Source organism: Penicillium manginii, assembly GCF_028828005.1.
Source record: "Penicillium manginii strain IBT 31320 chromosome Unknown utg000005l:1.0-5665137.0:1.0-5668048.0, whole genome shotgun sequence".
Classification (NCBI taxonomy): Eukaryota; Fungi; Ascomycota; class Eurotiomycetes; order Eurotiales; family Aspergillaceae; genus Penicillium; species Penicillium manginii.
This window is the reverse complement of record NW_026643106.1, coordinates 5072173-5088258: the sequence shown is the minus strand read 5'-3', so window position 1 is coordinate 5088258 and position 16086 is coordinate 5072173. Positions and strand designations below refer to the sequence as shown.

The following is a 16086-nucleotide window of genomic DNA, read 5'->3' as shown; positions in this document are numbered from 1 at the left end:
AACGGCAGGATTTTCATTTTTCACAGATTTGTACTCGATATCAACACTGCCAGTGACCAAAGTAGTAGTATTAAGTATGAAATAGAATATAGCCTGCCAAATTTCTTCCCAGATGAGAAAGGAGAACAGGGACAGGAAACATGACAGGCACCGGTCCTCCCCCTGAAGGCGATAACCATTAATTAACACTCTCCCGTCAGGGTATTGCCATTGGGCCACGGAATCTAATTATCGCGCGATAAGCCACCGTTTAGGAGCGATAGGCAACGCTTATTTGACCATCTAGAAAGGTTCCCCTGGTGAACGACTGTCCTTGTCCAATCCAGTTCACGGCCCTATCAGAAAAGCGCTTTCTCGGGTGGCCGAGTCCACTGAGCTGGGCCGACGCCAATCGGAGGTCCAGGAGCGTCATCGGGCCCTAAATCTCGTCAACAGGATCGTTGCTGATCGCTTCTAGATACGGCTCGATCTCCACATTCGTCGGGAAAATAATGGATGCTATCGTGTGAAAATCGTGGGCAAGGGCGAAGAATCTGCGAATGAAACGAAGCTTAGCTGCTACTTGCTACGGCATTTAAACTACAAAGGCTCCCATCGAGCAAAAATCTTCAATTGAGTTTTTCGCGATTGTCCCTGGCAAACATTGCTCGCTTCATCATCATGCTATCCTGCCGAACTCTGATCGCCTCGCTTCTCGGAGCCAGCGCGCTTGCGACCGCTACCTCGGCTTCAAGCGCCCAGGCCGAGAAGATTGCGCCCAAGGTGTTCATCGTTTCTATGGTACAAAAGTTCTACTTTTCAAATTATGCCGATGGAGTTCTCTTACTGACTTTTTTTTTTAGTTCGAGCCCGAAGCTGAGGCTTGGTGGAATGTCCCTGAATTCGACCTATTGGCCCATAACATCACCGTTCCTGGCCTGTCATCAATTTACCCCGATGTGCACTGCACCGATGACTACGAAGTCTGCCAACTGATCACTGGCGAGGCAGAGATCAATGCAGCCGCAACAGTCACCGCGGTCGCCTTCTCTTCTCTATTCGACCTGACCGAGACATACTTTTTGATCGCCGGCATAGCTGGTGTGAACCCCAAACGGGTCACCACCGGCTCTGCAACTTTTGCTCGTTATGCAGTTCAGGTCGCTCTTCAGTACGAGATCGATATTCGGGAGCTGCCCCACAACTATTCTACCGGATACATTCCCTATGGTTCCAAACGCCCTGATCAGTACCCAAGTACCATCTACGGTACTGAGGTCTTTGAAGTGAACGACAACCTCCGCAAAATTGCTGCTGGCTTCGCTCGCCGTGCGAACCTGTCAGATTCAGACACTGCCAAGGCGTACCGAGCCCACTATAAGACTCCAAGCGGGCTTTACAAGGCGGCGACTCTGCCCCCGAGCATCGTGGAGTGCGATACTGCAACCTCGGATGTGTACTACAGCGGTAATCTTCTGTCGACTGCATTCGAGAATACCACCAGGTTGTTCACCAACGGTACTGGAGAGTACTGTTCCAGTGCCCAGGAGGACAACGCCACCCTCGAGGTTCTCTTGCGGTCCTCGGCACACAAGCTTACTGACTTCGCCCGTATCATCGTCATGCGAACTGCATCTGACTTTGACAGACCTTACCCTGGAGCTTCGGCCCTTTACAACCTAGTTGACTCAGACCAGGGTGGATTCGAGCCCGCGCTCAAGAACCTTTATATTGCTGGCATTGAAGTCGTTCAGGGTATTCGAAAGGGATGGAATGCGACCTTCTCCGTCGGTGTGAAGCCCAGCAACTACATTGGAGACATCTTTGGCACTCTTGGAGGCACCCCGGATTTCGGCCCTGGCGTTGCCCAGTCACTAGAGGAGAGCGGTGCTTACAAAAAGCGCAGTCTGAACCGTCTCGCTCGCCGCTGATCAATAAAACCTTGAAAAACATGTCTTCAAGTGAAATTATAGACAAGTTTCAAGTTGGTATAATATTTAGTAACTCCGACATCGCCTCCGCCGGGACTCATATACATATCTTCAGCGACTTGATTCCTTTGTATACATATTTCTTAACCAATAAATATTCATACACAGCTTTGATCACTACAGAAAACCTTGGAATCAGAAGGGAAATAATCAGCAATCGCCTGATATCCCGCTTCGTTGGGGTGGAGATGGTCTCCTGAATCAAATTTCCCCAAAAGCACAGACTGGTTCTGCGGATCGTGCAACACATGGTCGAAATCGAGTACAAAGTCAAAGATCCCACTATTCCTGATAAAAGAATTGACCTTTTGGCGAGTTTTTTCTCGTTCTGAATCCGAGTAAGGCTGGGTATAATTAGAGCTGGCCGGTGTCCCAAAGGGTGTAATTGTGGCTCCTCCAAATAATATCCCGACTGCTTGAATTCTCGCTGCTATTTGCTGGAAGGCCATGATAAGTTGATCCCCAATCTCAGCTTGAGAGCTGACATCTGGTCCTGCAACACCAATATCATTCACTCCCTCGAATATCATCGCATATTTGACCCCCGGCTGTGCCAGTACATCTCGGTCAATACGACTGAAAGCATTCGGGCCCAAGCTATCATGTAGGATGCGGTTTCCACCTGCTGCTTGATTGAGAATAGCAATTTTCTCTGTAGCCTTCTCCCTATTCAATTTCTTTTGCAACAGATCCGGCCACCTGATTCGTCAAATAAGCAACACGTTACGCCGAGGCTCTGTATCGACAGCAGAATCCAAGGAGTCAATACTTACCGGTTGTTGGCATTTGTTGTACTTCCTCGACCATCCGTAATACTATCACCAACTATTGCAAAGGAGCTAGCCCGCTTGTTCAGAAGCCCTTCGACTGCACTGATAAAGTACCTATGACTAGCGTTCAGTGCCTTTTCAAAAGGATTCCAGAATCATATCACTTACCAATGTTCGCTACTTTGAACAGAGCCAGTCAAGTTTTTCTCCCCGACTTGGTCATCTATACTCATGAACGACGTGGTCCTACTTCCAGGATGACCCGTGATAGCGAAGCCTTCTTGCCCATGCTCCAAGAAAAGATCGATCATTAGAACCGACTGGGCCTGAACTGGAAATATAATTGGGTCCGTAATAGCCAGGCCGCCGCTGGGGATAGAAATACTCGACTTTCCGCTAAACTGCAACTTCTGCGTAGACCCCGGCTGGAGTACACTGGTTCCGGCTTGACTATTGGATGTCCGGCTCACAGCCGCACTAGTAATGTTGAGATTATTGACTCCAAACGCATTAGATAATCTCAAACGAATTGTGTTTGCCTCTAGGCTAACTTGAATGGTCTGGCGAAGAGTACTATCGTAAAATACCGAGTCTGAGCCATTCTATACACATCATTAGAGTCAACAATGATGTTCTTTATCGTCTGCATAACATACAAAAGGTACCGGTGGAAGGTTTGCGGGTTCGACGAGTTGAGGCATCGTTGCCCAAATTCCAACCCAATGATCATTCTCATCGGAACGGCCATTCTGCTTGTACCGTGGTAATGAGTCCACATTATTGGCCAGGGCCACAAGAGCCACCAACAGGTATCTCCAGTACATTGTGATCGTCATAGAGAAGTAGGCCGGGCTACTTTGGAAGGCTTGGGCTTTGCTTGATTATTATATTATAGTTGTTCTTATTATTCTTCCTGGCCTTCCCTTCGTCACAACCAAGACTTATATCCTAATTATGTCCCATTTGTCGGCTAAAATGGGTAAATCGTGGTGTTTTTGCCGTGTTTCAGTAGATCAGTATGCGGGGAACCCCCTCTCTACGGATTATTTCCTGGGGTATTCCCTGCCGGGACCCCTCTCCATGAAAATGCATTGAATTCAATCGGCATTATCTCTTGGTTTTAGATAATAAGTGCTCAGTTGCTCCATATTTGCCAATTCTCGTCAATAACCTTATGCAATCAATAAAGGCAACTATAGGCCGGGGTTTGTAATAGCAAGACCCCCCCGTCAACGATGTCACTAACCTAAATACTATACACATGTAAGAAGATAAGCGCAATATGGCATAGAAAATGAATCATGATCCATGGATTCTTTCAAATAATTTTCCTGCATTTCCATCATCCTTAGTTGAACATTCCAAATTTCCATGTTTGCAGCTGGGAATGTTGCTGACAAAGCGTCTCCAATTTGACTCCAAAACAACCTCGGCCAACTTTTTCTCTTTGGAAGCTTTCGTTGCAAGCTTGTTCTCTTTCAACCCTCAAACAATTATCAAGATGTCAGTCCAACAATGGGTATCGCCTCTTCAAGGCATCGACAGTCTTCGTCAGACAGAGGCCCCAATGCCTTCCGTCGGAGCTGGTGAGGTTCTCGTGGAGATTCGTGCAGTATCTCTTAACTATCGCGACGTGGAAGGTGAGTACTACACAGAGGCCAGAATATGAATTTGATGAAGAGATGCACTAAAACATAAATTCCTAGTTACCAAGGGCGAATACAAACACCACAAGAGCGCCGAGCAAGATGCCACCATCGTTCCTTGTTCGGATATGTGCGGAGTAGTCACACAAATTGGTTTCGGTGTGAGTCAATGGGCCGTGGGGGATCGCGTCCTGTCTACATTTTTGCCCGAGCATCAAACCGGACAAGTGACTGAGAAGGAATTGGCTGGCAGCATCGGACTTCCACTCGATGGCGTCCTCACAACCCACCGGGTCTTCCCCGCACACGGGTTGGTGAAAGCTCCGAGTTATTTGTCTGATGAGGAAGCTTGCACATTGCCCATTGCGGCCGTCACTGCTTGGATGTCGATCAACGGAATGCGGCCCATGGGCGAGAGTGGTGGCAAGAATGAGTATATCCTACTCCAAGGTACAGGAGGAGTTGCCATCTCGGGATTGCAAATCGCGAAGGCTTCAGGTGCAAAGGGTTAGTGCAAATGCCATCCGCTGTATACAATATTGACCTGAAGGTGTCCTACCGCTAACCTTTGCAGTGATCATCACCTCCTCATCGGATGCGAAACTCGATCAAGCCAAGCAGCTCGGGGCCGACCACACCATCAACTACCGCACGACGCCCGGCTGGGAAACCGAGGTGATGCAATACACGAACAATCACGGGGCGGATATCATTCTAGAGACTGGCGGAGCACAAACTCTGCGCAAAAGCTTCGACTGTGTTGCCTTTGGCGGACTGATCGACTGCATTGGCTATGTTTCTGGCAAGGTGGACGCAGACGATGACCGGCTGAACGTGAACATACTGGCTCTACGGCGCACTGTGACCCTGAAGGGTATCATTAATGGACCTAAGGACCGTTTTGAGGAGATGATCCGATTCTACGAAGCGCATCAGATTCATCCCGTTGTTAATCGGGTTTTCTCGTTCGCTGAAGCCCAAAAGGCCTTCCAGTTCGTGGAGAGCGGCAGTCACTTCGGCAAGGTGGTGATCAAAATCCAATAGAGTGAAAGAGAAACGCAGATATCGGAACATATATCTAGTCATTATCCGAGTTTCACCGACCCCTCAGGCTGAGATGGAAGAGAGGAATGCATTCTGCATTAGACGACGCCAGCTACACTGCACTACTGGTCATTCCCACTCGGATTAAGCACACCGGTCGCGATTCCCAACTCCTCTTTCATTTCCACCCCGGCCACTGTGAGCGGTTGGCAATCTTGCAAAACAAACACCATGCGTGCCCACTCCGTCTCACTTGGATTGCGCCAGCCGTGCATTGTAGCCCTCTGAACAGCGACATCTCCACGCTGCATCCGCACCGGCTCGCCCTCTTCCACCACCATTTCAATCTGGCCTTCCAAAACAATCCCATAGTCAAGGCTCTGCGTACGGTGGATAACACATTTATTGTTCGGAGCGAAATCGACAATGCGGCACACGGTACCTTTGGGATTGACCAATCCCAATTTGCCGGATTGTTGGACTTGGTCGTGGGCGGCGATATCTGCGTCTTGGTTCAGGTCGGCTGGGAATTGCGAGGTTGTGTAGACCACATTGAATGCCATCTGGCTCTCCTCGTATGACTTCCAGTCGCCTGGGGTCGAGGATTGTACGATCGCCTTGCCGGCGGCATTATGGCCAGTGATATGCCGAGTCACCGGTGGCAGCGGCGAGATTTGACCGGGGTTAGACATGGAGAAGATGGGCTATTTGATCGGTTTAGGGGAGTTGTTTAGAGGGGATTTCCTCGACTTTCAGGTTCTCCTCAATTTAAAACCTTCCCCCCCCTTTTCAGGATTTCTGTCCCACCCAGGGACCCTTTCGAACAGCGGTGAAGACGCGCATATTTGCAGGATGTTGATCGTACAACTTGACAATCGGCCAGTCTCAAAATCTCGCTCCGAATCATCCTCATCTGCTCCAAGCTACTCCGTAGAAGCCAGGCAAAATTGCAATTGTACATCCCCAAATCCCGATTTTCACTTCTAAGACGGTCGCCCGCTTTCCCACGTCGTGTCGAGTGGAGCAATGGTGGACCCTGGAAATTAGGAATCTGGCACTCGCTTATATCCTCCAGCCGACCGGAGCTCACGGACTTTTCCACCAGGGCCAAGTTCCCAGTTTTCGTTGTATGTGCTCCGTACCAAGTCTCGCGGTTCCTCCGACTGTGGAGACACTGGGGACAAGAGTGTGGGATGGATCCGGGGATTCTGGGGAAGACACCGGGGAAGAAGAAATGACGTGAGACTCGGGTGGACTGTACAAAATTGGCAATTCATTATTCCAGATTTACATACATTCTTCATATCACATTGGCCGGCTCAAAGGAACCAGCGGAACTCGGCCGATGCTGGGCCATCACGCATACGCTCGGTTGGAATATCGCGTGCGCGGATTGTCACTCCATCGTTACGATCCCGACGCTTGTTGTCCATCCACATATACAGTCCCAGTAGACCAGCCAGGCAGGCACCGGTGGCTCCAAAGGCCATAACGGTGATCAATGCCGGCATATACTTCGGGGCATCTTGCTGACGGAATACATTGCTGCCAACCAGACCCATCAGGTTGGCCAATGGAACACCAATACTAGTCAACAGTACACGACGACCTTCATGCGCGATGTTGTTGTTATACCAAGTGCTCAACATGACAGAAGGTGCCGAAGTGCCCCAGGTCATCATGAATGTGGCGAAATAGGCCAGCTGCAGGTTATTCTGGACATCGTTGATGGAGGCGTAGATTGCGAACCCGCAGAAAGTGAGCAGGAAACCCAGCACAATGAACGGCGAACGCAGCTTCGTGAAATCGGAGCTGAAAGCCAGAATAAGCAGCATCACCGCGCCTGTCACGTTCGGGGCTACGGTGTAGAGATTGGTCTTCACGGTCGAATAGCCCAGTCGAGAAACAATTTGGGGCATAAAGAGGGCCACGCCTTGCAATGGGACACCCAGGCAGATTTCGATGCACAGAAAGACATATGTGGAAAAGTGTTTGAAGATTCCGAGGGCTTCACGCAGTCGGAATTTCTCGTTGACAACCGCCGACGAATCGACTTGGATTCGGTGGAAGGCGAGAGCTTTTTCTTCTTCGCTCAAGAAGCTTGCCTCGGCCGCACTGCGCGGCAAATAGAAGAAAGCAAAGACGGCAAATATGACTGTCACGGCACCCTCGATAATAAACAGATACCGCCAGTTGGGCAGACTCGACCCCTTGATCTGGAAGACTCCGAATGCAATGAGACCGGAAAAGGCGTTGGCGATGTTGGAAGCCGCGTAGAAGATACCCAATCGGCGGGCAAGCTCACCACGACGATAGAAGGTGGTCAAGTAGTAGATCACCAATGGGAAAAAGGCTGCCTCGGACATACCCAAAAACCAACGCAGCGCGAAGATGCCACCAAAGTTGTGGGCGGCCGATGAGAGCAGGGTGAAAGAACCAAAGGAGAACATCAACACGGGCAGCGTACGAGCCGGGCTGAACTTCTTTCCGAGCATGGAGAAGGGCGGAGCGAAGATGACGAAAGGGACGAAGAAGATGGACAGCAGCAGATTATACTGGTTGTCCTTGAAATGGAGATCTTTGGACATTCCCTCCGTCTCGGCGTTACCCAAATTCCCTTTATCGAGGGCATTGAAAAGGTCTAGAGGCATCAAATGGAAAAATTAGCGACCGCCTCAATTCATTGACTACCTCTTAATATCAGAAAGGAAATCGGCTCTTACACATCACGGCCAAAATCGGCAAGAGTCGAACATCGAACCGGCGGCACAGCCTTCGTTCGGCCTTATGATCGACCACGCGGGTGACCTCGTCCACAACACCTGGCACCGATGCAATGCCTTGCAGCTTATCGGGCTCATCGGCACTGCCGGTTGTGGCCGTCTTCTTAGCCGTGTCATCCAGCGACGGCTGTGGTTCGTGACCCATGGCGCTGTGAAGGAAAGGGGAGGGAGGTTGGCGAGGTTGGCGGGCAACTTGTACCTTTGACGTTACAAGCTGCTATAGAAAGAAGCAGAAGAAAATAAATAAATGAAGAAAAAAGAAAAAGAGAAAGAGAAAGAGGAGGAAACAAGGACCGCGCCTAAGCTTCTGCGAGACAGCAGATCAGGACCTTATCATGCGAGCAGGAGCACCTTGCGGCGCTGCAAAGGGATGTTGCATCACGATCACCTTTCAATGTCACCCCCACGCTTCTCCGCATTGACAGGCAACGGGGAAGACGGCGACAGCAGAGGAGAGGAGAGGAAGAGGGTCCTCTAGACTCCTGGGGCACCGCCGATCACATCGGACTTGCGCCGCACGGTTGCATCCGGGGACTTGCGCCTTATCTGGGTCTTTGCCGAGGGATCCTTGGAATTTGGGAGAAGGGGGGGGGACTCGAAGGTAATGGGACGGATGATCAGGCCAGGTACGGAGTACATACGGAGTCCTCCTTACGAAGTACTTAAGATAAACGTGCATGCCTCAAACTCAAGGGAGGAGGGAGGACTACGAGTCAGCCAGATACCGCCTATCTTGTTTCACAACCCCCTCTCCCTGTTTTCCTCGAGACATAGACTATTCAAGTGGCGGGTTTCTACAACACCACTGTACCAAATAAGGTTAGTTAGTCTTTCAAGATGGAGGATGGCTGGGAATGCCGATTGCGGCAAGTCGTTAGGGTTGCATTCTGGTTCCCGTCAACCTTCGTCCTCGTCATGCTCATGGCGCTCAGACGAAAAGGGTGGAGAAGAGTGGGAAGAGCGGAGGGGATGAATATTCTGACGGGCAATTCCATGCCTATCTCTAATTTCTCTAGTATCTAGCCGTTTATGTCCTATCTATCTACGGGGAACTCTCTACTACCAGTCGGGGTACCTCGAGATGCCGTGGGTACTTGAACTCTCCACCGGACCCACTCTAACCAACCAGCATTGCTCCAACCTAGTCGAGTATCAGTCTTGTCTGGGGTCAAATAGTTTCGGCTTGTTTGAAATGGTGGAGTAAAACATCTTCTCAGAACCAGTTGGAATCAAGCGCCTGTCGGCTTAAGCAATCCAGCAGGCTCATATCGGCGAGTGATAGGTATCATCATAGAGGACATAGTGGTGGGGAGATGGTAGATAGACAATCACTTACTCTGTACCCATGGATATCGTCCAGGTGTATAGAAGATAGCTAAATAGCTCAAATTGGAACAATTGAATTGATTGATTGTTTGAAGATTTGAGCTGGCAAAGCACCACCTTTATAGAGCTTCTAGTACCTAGGTATATTCACCTTGAAGTGATTCCCCGATCATATCCAATGCGGCCGGGTTACACAGGCTCGTCTTGACTCCTCTTGACACTTCTTGACTCAATTTGACTCATGACAAAGATTCCTCGTATTCCGCGACTGCGGGGACGCCCTTCTTATCCCAATCGGGCACTCGACATCAAGCCAAGCCGCGGCACAAGCCGATCATCCACATTAGTTCAACTTGAAGATATGTGAATGTTGTGTTTGCTCATGAGGCTGTTGATTGTGTTCTGTATATACTCTAAGCTAACCGATTTAAGCTCTCCGGTTCTTCGCATCGGCTTGAATGGCCTCCTCGGCCCGACTCTTCCAATTCTCCTCCCAGCGAGAGAGTGCCGGTCGCCCTTCAACAACATCCTCGCTACCCCATTTCATCCGTGCTTGATCAAGGGCTTGATCAGTTTCTCCATCTGGGCAGACAATGTAGAATGCCCCCGTTTCCAGTCCCTTAACCAGCTCCTCGGCAACCTGGCTTGGATACCAAGCTCCGGCAAGCTTCTTGATCTCCGTCTCGTCGGTAGGTCCGATATTGCCCATCATCCCGGTCCAGGTCCAGCCTGGAATCAATAGATGTGCCGAGATATGCTTCGTGGCCGGATCAGAACGCAGGTCAAACGCAAGATGCTCTGCCAGATTCTTGATCGCCGCCTTGGATGCATTGTATGCGGGGTTGCCGGCTCCAGGAGGGTTCGTGATGCCTTGCTTGGAACCGGTGATGACAATAGATTTAGGAGTCTTACTTTTTGATCCCGTCAAAACGGGAAGAAGAGCTTCCAGTCCATTCAGCGGGCCTCGAACATTAGTACCGAAAGTCTTGGAGCAGAGAAAAGAATCAGGTTAGCCATGGCCAATTCCAGTCTAGCAATCCGGAGCAGATAATCAAATATCTCTAACCTTATCCCAGTAACTGCCATCCAGCCATGGCTTGAGACGCCCAGTATCGGTTCCCTGAGCTCTGTATCCCTTTCCGGCATTCAACACCACGAGGTCAATATCTTGAACGATATCAACGATCTGGCGAGTGGTTTCTTTCCATAGGGCGGCATCGGCCACATCGAGAACAAAGGCCTCGGTCTTCAAACATGGATTGAGATCCGTCAATACCGCCTTTGCTTTGGCGAGATTCTCTTGGTCAATGTCGAGTAACACCAGGTGCATGTCCTTGCTTCGGCAGAGCTTGGCAATGGCATACCCCACACCTGAGGCGGCACCAGTGATGAGGGCGGTCTTTTGGGGTTGAATGACGGATTCCATGGTGAGGGTGAGTACTGTTGGTGAGTTGTGGCAATGAGGAAATTTAAGAGAAAGAGAGAGAGAGAGAGAGAGAGAGGAAGGAGACACGGAGTTTGCCCAAAATCATGGCGATGTCATGGCGGGGTTAAAAGTGGTTATCTCCGCCTCTCACCGTCTTCACATCAACATAACAACTCTGCTCTTTCTCTTTCTTTTTCTCTCTCTCACACACATTGCATACCACCCCTATCCACCATGTCAGACTGCCCACCCCTCCAAGAGGGCGATCCAACTACCCCAGGTTAGTCCTCTTGTTCGAGCCTCCCCCTCAAGTGCTCGCGTTAATCTCATTCCGTACCAGCACACTTCCTCCACTCGGACTCCGATCTCCCACAAACCATAAGCCACCGCGGCTACAAGGGGAAATTTCCCGAAAATACCATCTGTGCCATCGACGAAGCCATCAAGGCCGGCACACAGGCGCTGGAGCTAGATCTACATCTCTCACGGGATGGAGTCGTCGTGTTGTCCCATGTGAGCGTGCTCTCGCCTGGCGGAGAATGAAAAGAAGTATAGCTCATCTCCACAGGATGCCAATACAAAGCGATGCTTCGGAGTCAAGAAGAAAGTAGCAGAATGCGACTGGGCCGAGTTGAAATCCCTCCGCACGCTGATGGCACCACACGACCCAATGCCCCGTCTGGTCGATGTCTTGGAATTCCTACGACAGCCAGGTCGCGAGCATGTCTGGATTCTACTAGACATCAAGGTATGCAGACCGCACCGCGTTAGTCCCAACGCACACTTGAAGTTTCACTAACAACGACCCCAGCGCTCCAACGATCCAGACACCATCATGAAAAAGATCGCCGAGGCAGTCGAATCTGTACCAATCCCCACCATCGGACCAGACTGGCACCGACGAGTCGTCATCGGCAGCTGGTCAGCCCGATACTTTGACGCAAGCACCAAGTACCTCCCCCGATACGCGATGAGCCTAATCTGCTTCGACCTACGCTACGCGCGCCAATTCATGCAAGTACCCCGGATATCCTTCAACGTCAACCAAAAAGTTCTCATGGGCCCTCTCGGCCGAGGATTCCTCGAGGAAGCGCGCGCTGCTCGTCGGCGAGTCTTTGTCTGGACCGTCAATGCTCCCAATCTGATGCGCTGGTGTATTCGACACAAGGTCGACGGCGTCATCACGGACGAGCCGGCGCATTACCAAGAGATTTGCGAAAGGTGGGAGAAAGAGCGGAGTGATCCGGCGTTGAAGGGTCAGGATCCGGATCTGGATAGACTTACTTTCTCCCAGCGTTTGCAATGCTTTCTCGCCACGAGTTTCGTCATGGTTTTTGGGTGGGCTTTTACTCGAAGGCTGTAGGGGGGGGGCCTTTCAGCCAACTCCAAGGTTCTCTTTGAACGTATGTCTATCTTCGGTATATTTACCCTTACACTTACACTCCATTTAACGCTGTCATGATACATAATATAATTTCGGTTTTGTCCTATATTGGTACTCGTTCAAGAAAATTTGTACACACAAAATTGAGGAGCGCCGCCATCCAACACCAAAACGGATTAGACATTAATACATGTCGGCATGACCGTGTCCACTGGCAAGAGGAAAGAAGGCAAAATAACATGAAAACCTCGGAAGAAACCATGGGCACCAGTCCGGATATCCGCCCAGAACCTTGGAACGAGCAAATGTATAAAAAAAAAACTTGTACAGAGCGGGAAGATAAGAAGAAAATACAAGCGAACAGCAGACCAGTCCGAAAATGTGGAACAAGGCAAAAAGCAGGGTAACGATCAACGCCAGGTGGCACCAGCCAAATGAATGAAAGCAAGGTGTGAAGGGTATAATGCAGTCTATAAAGCGAGTGGCAGTCCAGATGATCTGACGGGGATATCGGAACATCGGGGGAACGAAAAGGGGAATGGGAATAGAAAGAAGAAAGCCTGGAGCTCTCTAGAGGCTCACAGGGTTGAGAAAGGTTGGGTGTGAATGTGCAGGACCCATTATTTATCAGATCATCATGAGTTTTGTCGTTCGTCGCTCAGGGAATCGTCTCGCACCGCCCGAAGAGAAACGTGGGCCGGGACGGAGTCCTCCCTGAGATGGTGCAGGAGAAGGAGGTGGACGGTACCCTCCAGAGGGAGGATATCCACGAGTTTGTATTTGGGATAGCGGCGATGCACCAACTGTAGGTCGTCGTCTGCCTGGTGGACCAGGAGGTCCCGGTCCCCCAGCTCCTGGTGGTGGTCGGTAATAGGCATTTGAAGCGCGCTGTGCGTCTCGTTCGCAGTACACCCCGCCATTCCACTCAAAGTAATCGCCTTTCAGCGAGATGTGGCAAGTTCGACATTGCAGACAATTGAGGTGAAATCGACGACGGTTTGGTTGGGCGCCAGTACGCTCAACGGTCTCTAGGTATTCGCCTTCGATACCATGGTGACAGGTGGAGCACAAAGAGCCATTCCGCTCATGATAATGTTGGGCACAATAGGGTTTGTTGTTGAGCACATAAAAATCGGCAGTTTGGAATGGAGAGGAACACTCAAAGCAGACGAAGCAGCCCCGGTGGTATTTTCCCGTTAAGCGGCCATCCGACGAGGAGATGGACTTGCCGGTGATTTCCTCTCCGCATCCTTTGCAATTTCCCTTGGGACGAGTCGTGGAACGAGTTGGTGGACGGGGAATCGGAGCTGTGGCGGCTCGCTGCAATTGTCGTGGCGGCGAAGGGGACTCTGATGGTGGTGGTAGTGGTGGTTGTGGGGAGGAGGGCTTCTCGTGCTTTTCCACAATCAATGACAGGCTGCCCTGGTTGATGGCCGGGTCGGTGGGCGAATCGGGACTAAAGAAAGCAGCTGGGATAGGCGGAACTTCATCCATGGTGTTTCGAATGCGGCCCGGTAGTTCCAGAATGGTTTGTCGTGTGCGTGCGGGCAATTCCTCCACCAGAGGACTGAGGTTTAGGGGATCATTGGCCTTGAACCGGCTGAGACTGGTATCGGAGGGGAGGCTTGACATTGAACTGCCACTGTTGGCTTCTGACGGGGATGATTCGGACGACACTGAACTCTCGGTTTTTTTCTTCATTTGATCTTCTAATCCCAAAGCGCGCGCAAAACTTGTCACTGAGACAGCGCTGTGAGTCGAGGCATCGGAGTTTTTGCGTGGAATCTCAGCAACAGGCTCCGAGGCTGCAGCTGCAGGATGAAGATGGTTCTGAGATGGCAGAGGGAAGTCTTGGTCTGGGTTGGCTTTTAGTTCCTCGGGGGAACGCTCTTCAGGGAGGTCATGTAAACCAGTCGGACTAGGATTGGTTGGAATTCCAAAATCAAACCCTCCAAATGGTTCTGTCCCCTCATTCTGATGAGACGAACCCAGGAAAAGTTCCGAATTTCGTGAGAAAGAAGACTTGTTTGGTGTTCGTAGCGGTGCTGGTGGTAACGGCGGAGTCTCATCGATAAACTGGTTGAAGCCACGGGAGAAGCTATTGGTTGATGATCTCGCCGTAGAGCTACCATGCCGTGTGCTGGCCAGTGAGGTGCGGTAACTACTCTGGCTGAACATCGATTCATTCCGCTGATGGGCCTGGGCCGGAGGAAGTGGACTTGGGGGCAATTGTATCTCCTCCGGGACCAAATCCAGGCCCAGACCATATCGTGGGGATGGGATGGGTGCCGGCGAACGTGCTGGGGAGCGTGCTGGGGGCTCTGGTGACGAAAATGCCTGCGTGCTCACACGAGTAGGAGATCGATTGCCAGGCATGGGAAATGAGAAGACATTGTCTAGATTCAGGACTGAATCGTCATCGGGGGATATATGGCGTGGGTAGGGTTGGATGGGGGATCGAGGCGCCGAGACTGAGAGAGGAGATGGCATATGCGATCCAACGCTGCTGGCCGGCGTTGGAATATTCGGTTGAAGGAATGCATTGTCTGTGAGCCGTTAATACATGTTGCTAATTTTCGCGCTTTCATTGCTTTCTCCAGGGCTCTCCCATTCCATTCAACTCCTCCTTCACGTACTTGCGACAGTAGGATCGATGCGCGGGGGTGCACCGCGTCCAAACTTGGTAGCCATGGCCGTTGTCAACCGATCTGGTTCATCGAGCCCCGCAGAGGGGGGTGGTGAAGGGATTGCCGTCGTTGCTGTATTCGAAAGGGAGTCAGTATACTCCAATGAAGTTGTGTGTGTGTGTGTGTGTGTGTGTGTGTGTGTGTGTAGTTGTCTGGTCCAAAAGGAACTCACCATGTTCCATGCTCGTGCTCGTGCAGATATGGTCCCCCATGGCGGAGATCTCGACATTGCATCCACAGTTGGAGCATTTTATCGTGGGCAAAAAGCCCGATTCCATTGCCATTCTATCTTCAGTCGATTAAGATCATTGAAGGGATTGGGGCAGACAGCCCGGGGCTTCCAAAGTTTCGCGCAAGTCGTCAAGAACTGCGGGGGGTGGAAAGGAAGTAAGTGAGTGTTCTGGAAGAGACAGAACGAAAGGGCCTAGGTGGAACCTTTGAACCTGGAGAGGTGACACGCTAAAAGTAGCGTCGTCGTAAGTGCATTGTCATTCAGGGGTAGAGAGGAAACAATCCAATCCTCCCGCACTTTGGCCCTCTTGGACATCCACCCCTTCTGTTATACACCACACTTCTCCCTCTGCAGATCAATATCATGCTATACGGCATGATTGAGAGGATCTATGGTCTATAGACCTTTGGAACTTCCTAAATGAAGCTCTCCCCCCCATTACTTCGTACACACTTTACACACGGATCACGACCTGCTCGTCTCCCGCGCCGAGCCGATCATCCTAGGTGGATCCCTCACCATCCAACCGCAGTGCATTCTGACTGAATGTCTGGACGCGACCAAGGGTCCTCGACGGGAGATTTGACAATTCCACTCTCCACTTTTGGATACCACCGTGCGCGCTCGGGGGCGAATCCTCTTGTTGCAGGGGGGGCCCTCGATCTGGATCTGGATCTGGATATGGACATTGCACCGGCCAAAAGTTGTTGTGCATCACTGCTCTGCCCTGTCATTCGATACGCTCTGCTTTGGTACTTCCCCACCGCTCCCTCTCGTCACACTTTGGGGGCGTAACAAGGCGCGCAGATCGGCATTCC

At 51.0% G+C, this 16086-nt stretch overlaps 8 protein-coding genes across 8 annotated transcripts; 3 read left to right on the top strand and 5 right to left on the bottom strand.

Annotated features, from left to right (window-relative positions):
• Window positions 1–660: 660 nt before the first annotated feature.
• N7533_008228 (purine-nucleoside phosphorylase) lies at window positions 661–1910 on the top strand (the record flags this gene model as incomplete). The annotated part of the gene is made up of 2 exons (XM_057104878.1): window positions 661–780; window positions 843–1910. The coding sequence occupies 2 exons, from the start codon at window positions 661–663 to the stop codon at window positions 1908–1910; spliced, it is 1188 nt and encodes a 395-aa protein (XP_056959835.1).
• Window positions 1911–2068: 158 nt separating this feature from the next.
• N7533_008227 (SGNH/GDSL hydrolase family protein) lies at window positions 2069–3564 on the bottom strand (the record flags this gene model as incomplete). Its single annotated transcript, XM_057104877.1, has 4 exons — window positions 2069–2669; window positions 2744–2854; window positions 2909–3342; window positions 3397–3564. 4 exons carry the CDS (start codon window positions 3562–3564, stop codon window positions 2069–2071), a joined length of 1314 nt encoding a protein of 437 aa, XP_056959834.1.
• A 677-nt stretch (window positions 3565–4241) lies between these two features.
• On the top strand, window positions 4242–5430 carry N7533_008226 (zinc-dependent alcohol dehydrogenase family protein; the record flags this gene model as incomplete). The annotated part of the gene is made up of 3 exons (XM_057104876.1): window positions 4242–4380; window positions 4447–4893; window positions 4961–5430. 3 exons carry the CDS (start codon window positions 4242–4244, stop codon window positions 5428–5430), a joined length of 1056 nt encoding a protein of 351 aa, XP_056959833.1.
• A 122-nt stretch (window positions 5431–5552) lies between these two features.
• On the bottom strand, window positions 5553–6122 carry N7533_008225 (cupin domain-containing protein; the record flags this gene model as incomplete). The annotated part of the gene is made up of 1 exon (XM_057104875.1): window positions 5553–6122. One exon carries the CDS (start codon window positions 6120–6122, stop codon window positions 5553–5555), a length of 570 nt encoding a protein of 189 aa, XP_056959832.1.
• Window positions 6123–6749: 627 nt separating this feature from the next.
• On the bottom strand, window positions 6750–8358 carry N7533_008224 (putative MFS transporter; the record flags this gene model as incomplete). The annotated part of the gene is made up of 2 exons (XM_057104874.1): window positions 6750–8071; window positions 8154–8358. 2 exons carry the CDS (start codon window positions 8356–8358, stop codon window positions 6750–6752), a joined length of 1527 nt encoding a protein of 508 aa, XP_056959831.1.
• Window positions 8359–9966: 1608 nt separating this feature from the next.
• N7533_008223 (SDR family NAD(P)-dependent oxidoreductase) lies at window positions 9967–10965 on the bottom strand (the record flags this gene model as incomplete). The annotated part of the gene is made up of 2 exons (XM_057104873.1): window positions 9967–10524; window positions 10606–10965. 2 exons carry the CDS (start codon window positions 10963–10965, stop codon window positions 9967–9969), a joined length of 918 nt encoding a protein of 305 aa, XP_056959830.1.
• A 234-nt stretch (window positions 10966–11199) lies between these two features.
• Window positions 11200–12328, top strand: N7533_008222 (glycerophosphodiester phosphodiesterase; the record flags this gene model as incomplete). The annotated part of the gene is made up of 4 exons (XM_057104872.1): window positions 11200–11245; window positions 11306–11478; window positions 11534–11713; window positions 11777–12328. 4 exons carry the CDS (start codon window positions 11200–11202, stop codon window positions 12326–12328), a joined length of 951 nt encoding a protein of 316 aa, XP_056959829.1.
• A 648-nt stretch (window positions 12329–12976) lies between these two features.
• On the bottom strand, window positions 12977–15320 carry N7533_008221 (LIM domain-containing protein; the record flags this gene model as incomplete). The annotated part of the gene is made up of 3 exons (XM_057104871.1): window positions 12977–14895; window positions 14986–15108; window positions 15209–15320. 3 exons carry the CDS (start codon window positions 15318–15320, stop codon window positions 12977–12979), a joined length of 2154 nt encoding a protein of 717 aa, XP_056959828.1.
• Window positions 15321–16086: the final 766 nt, after the last annotated feature.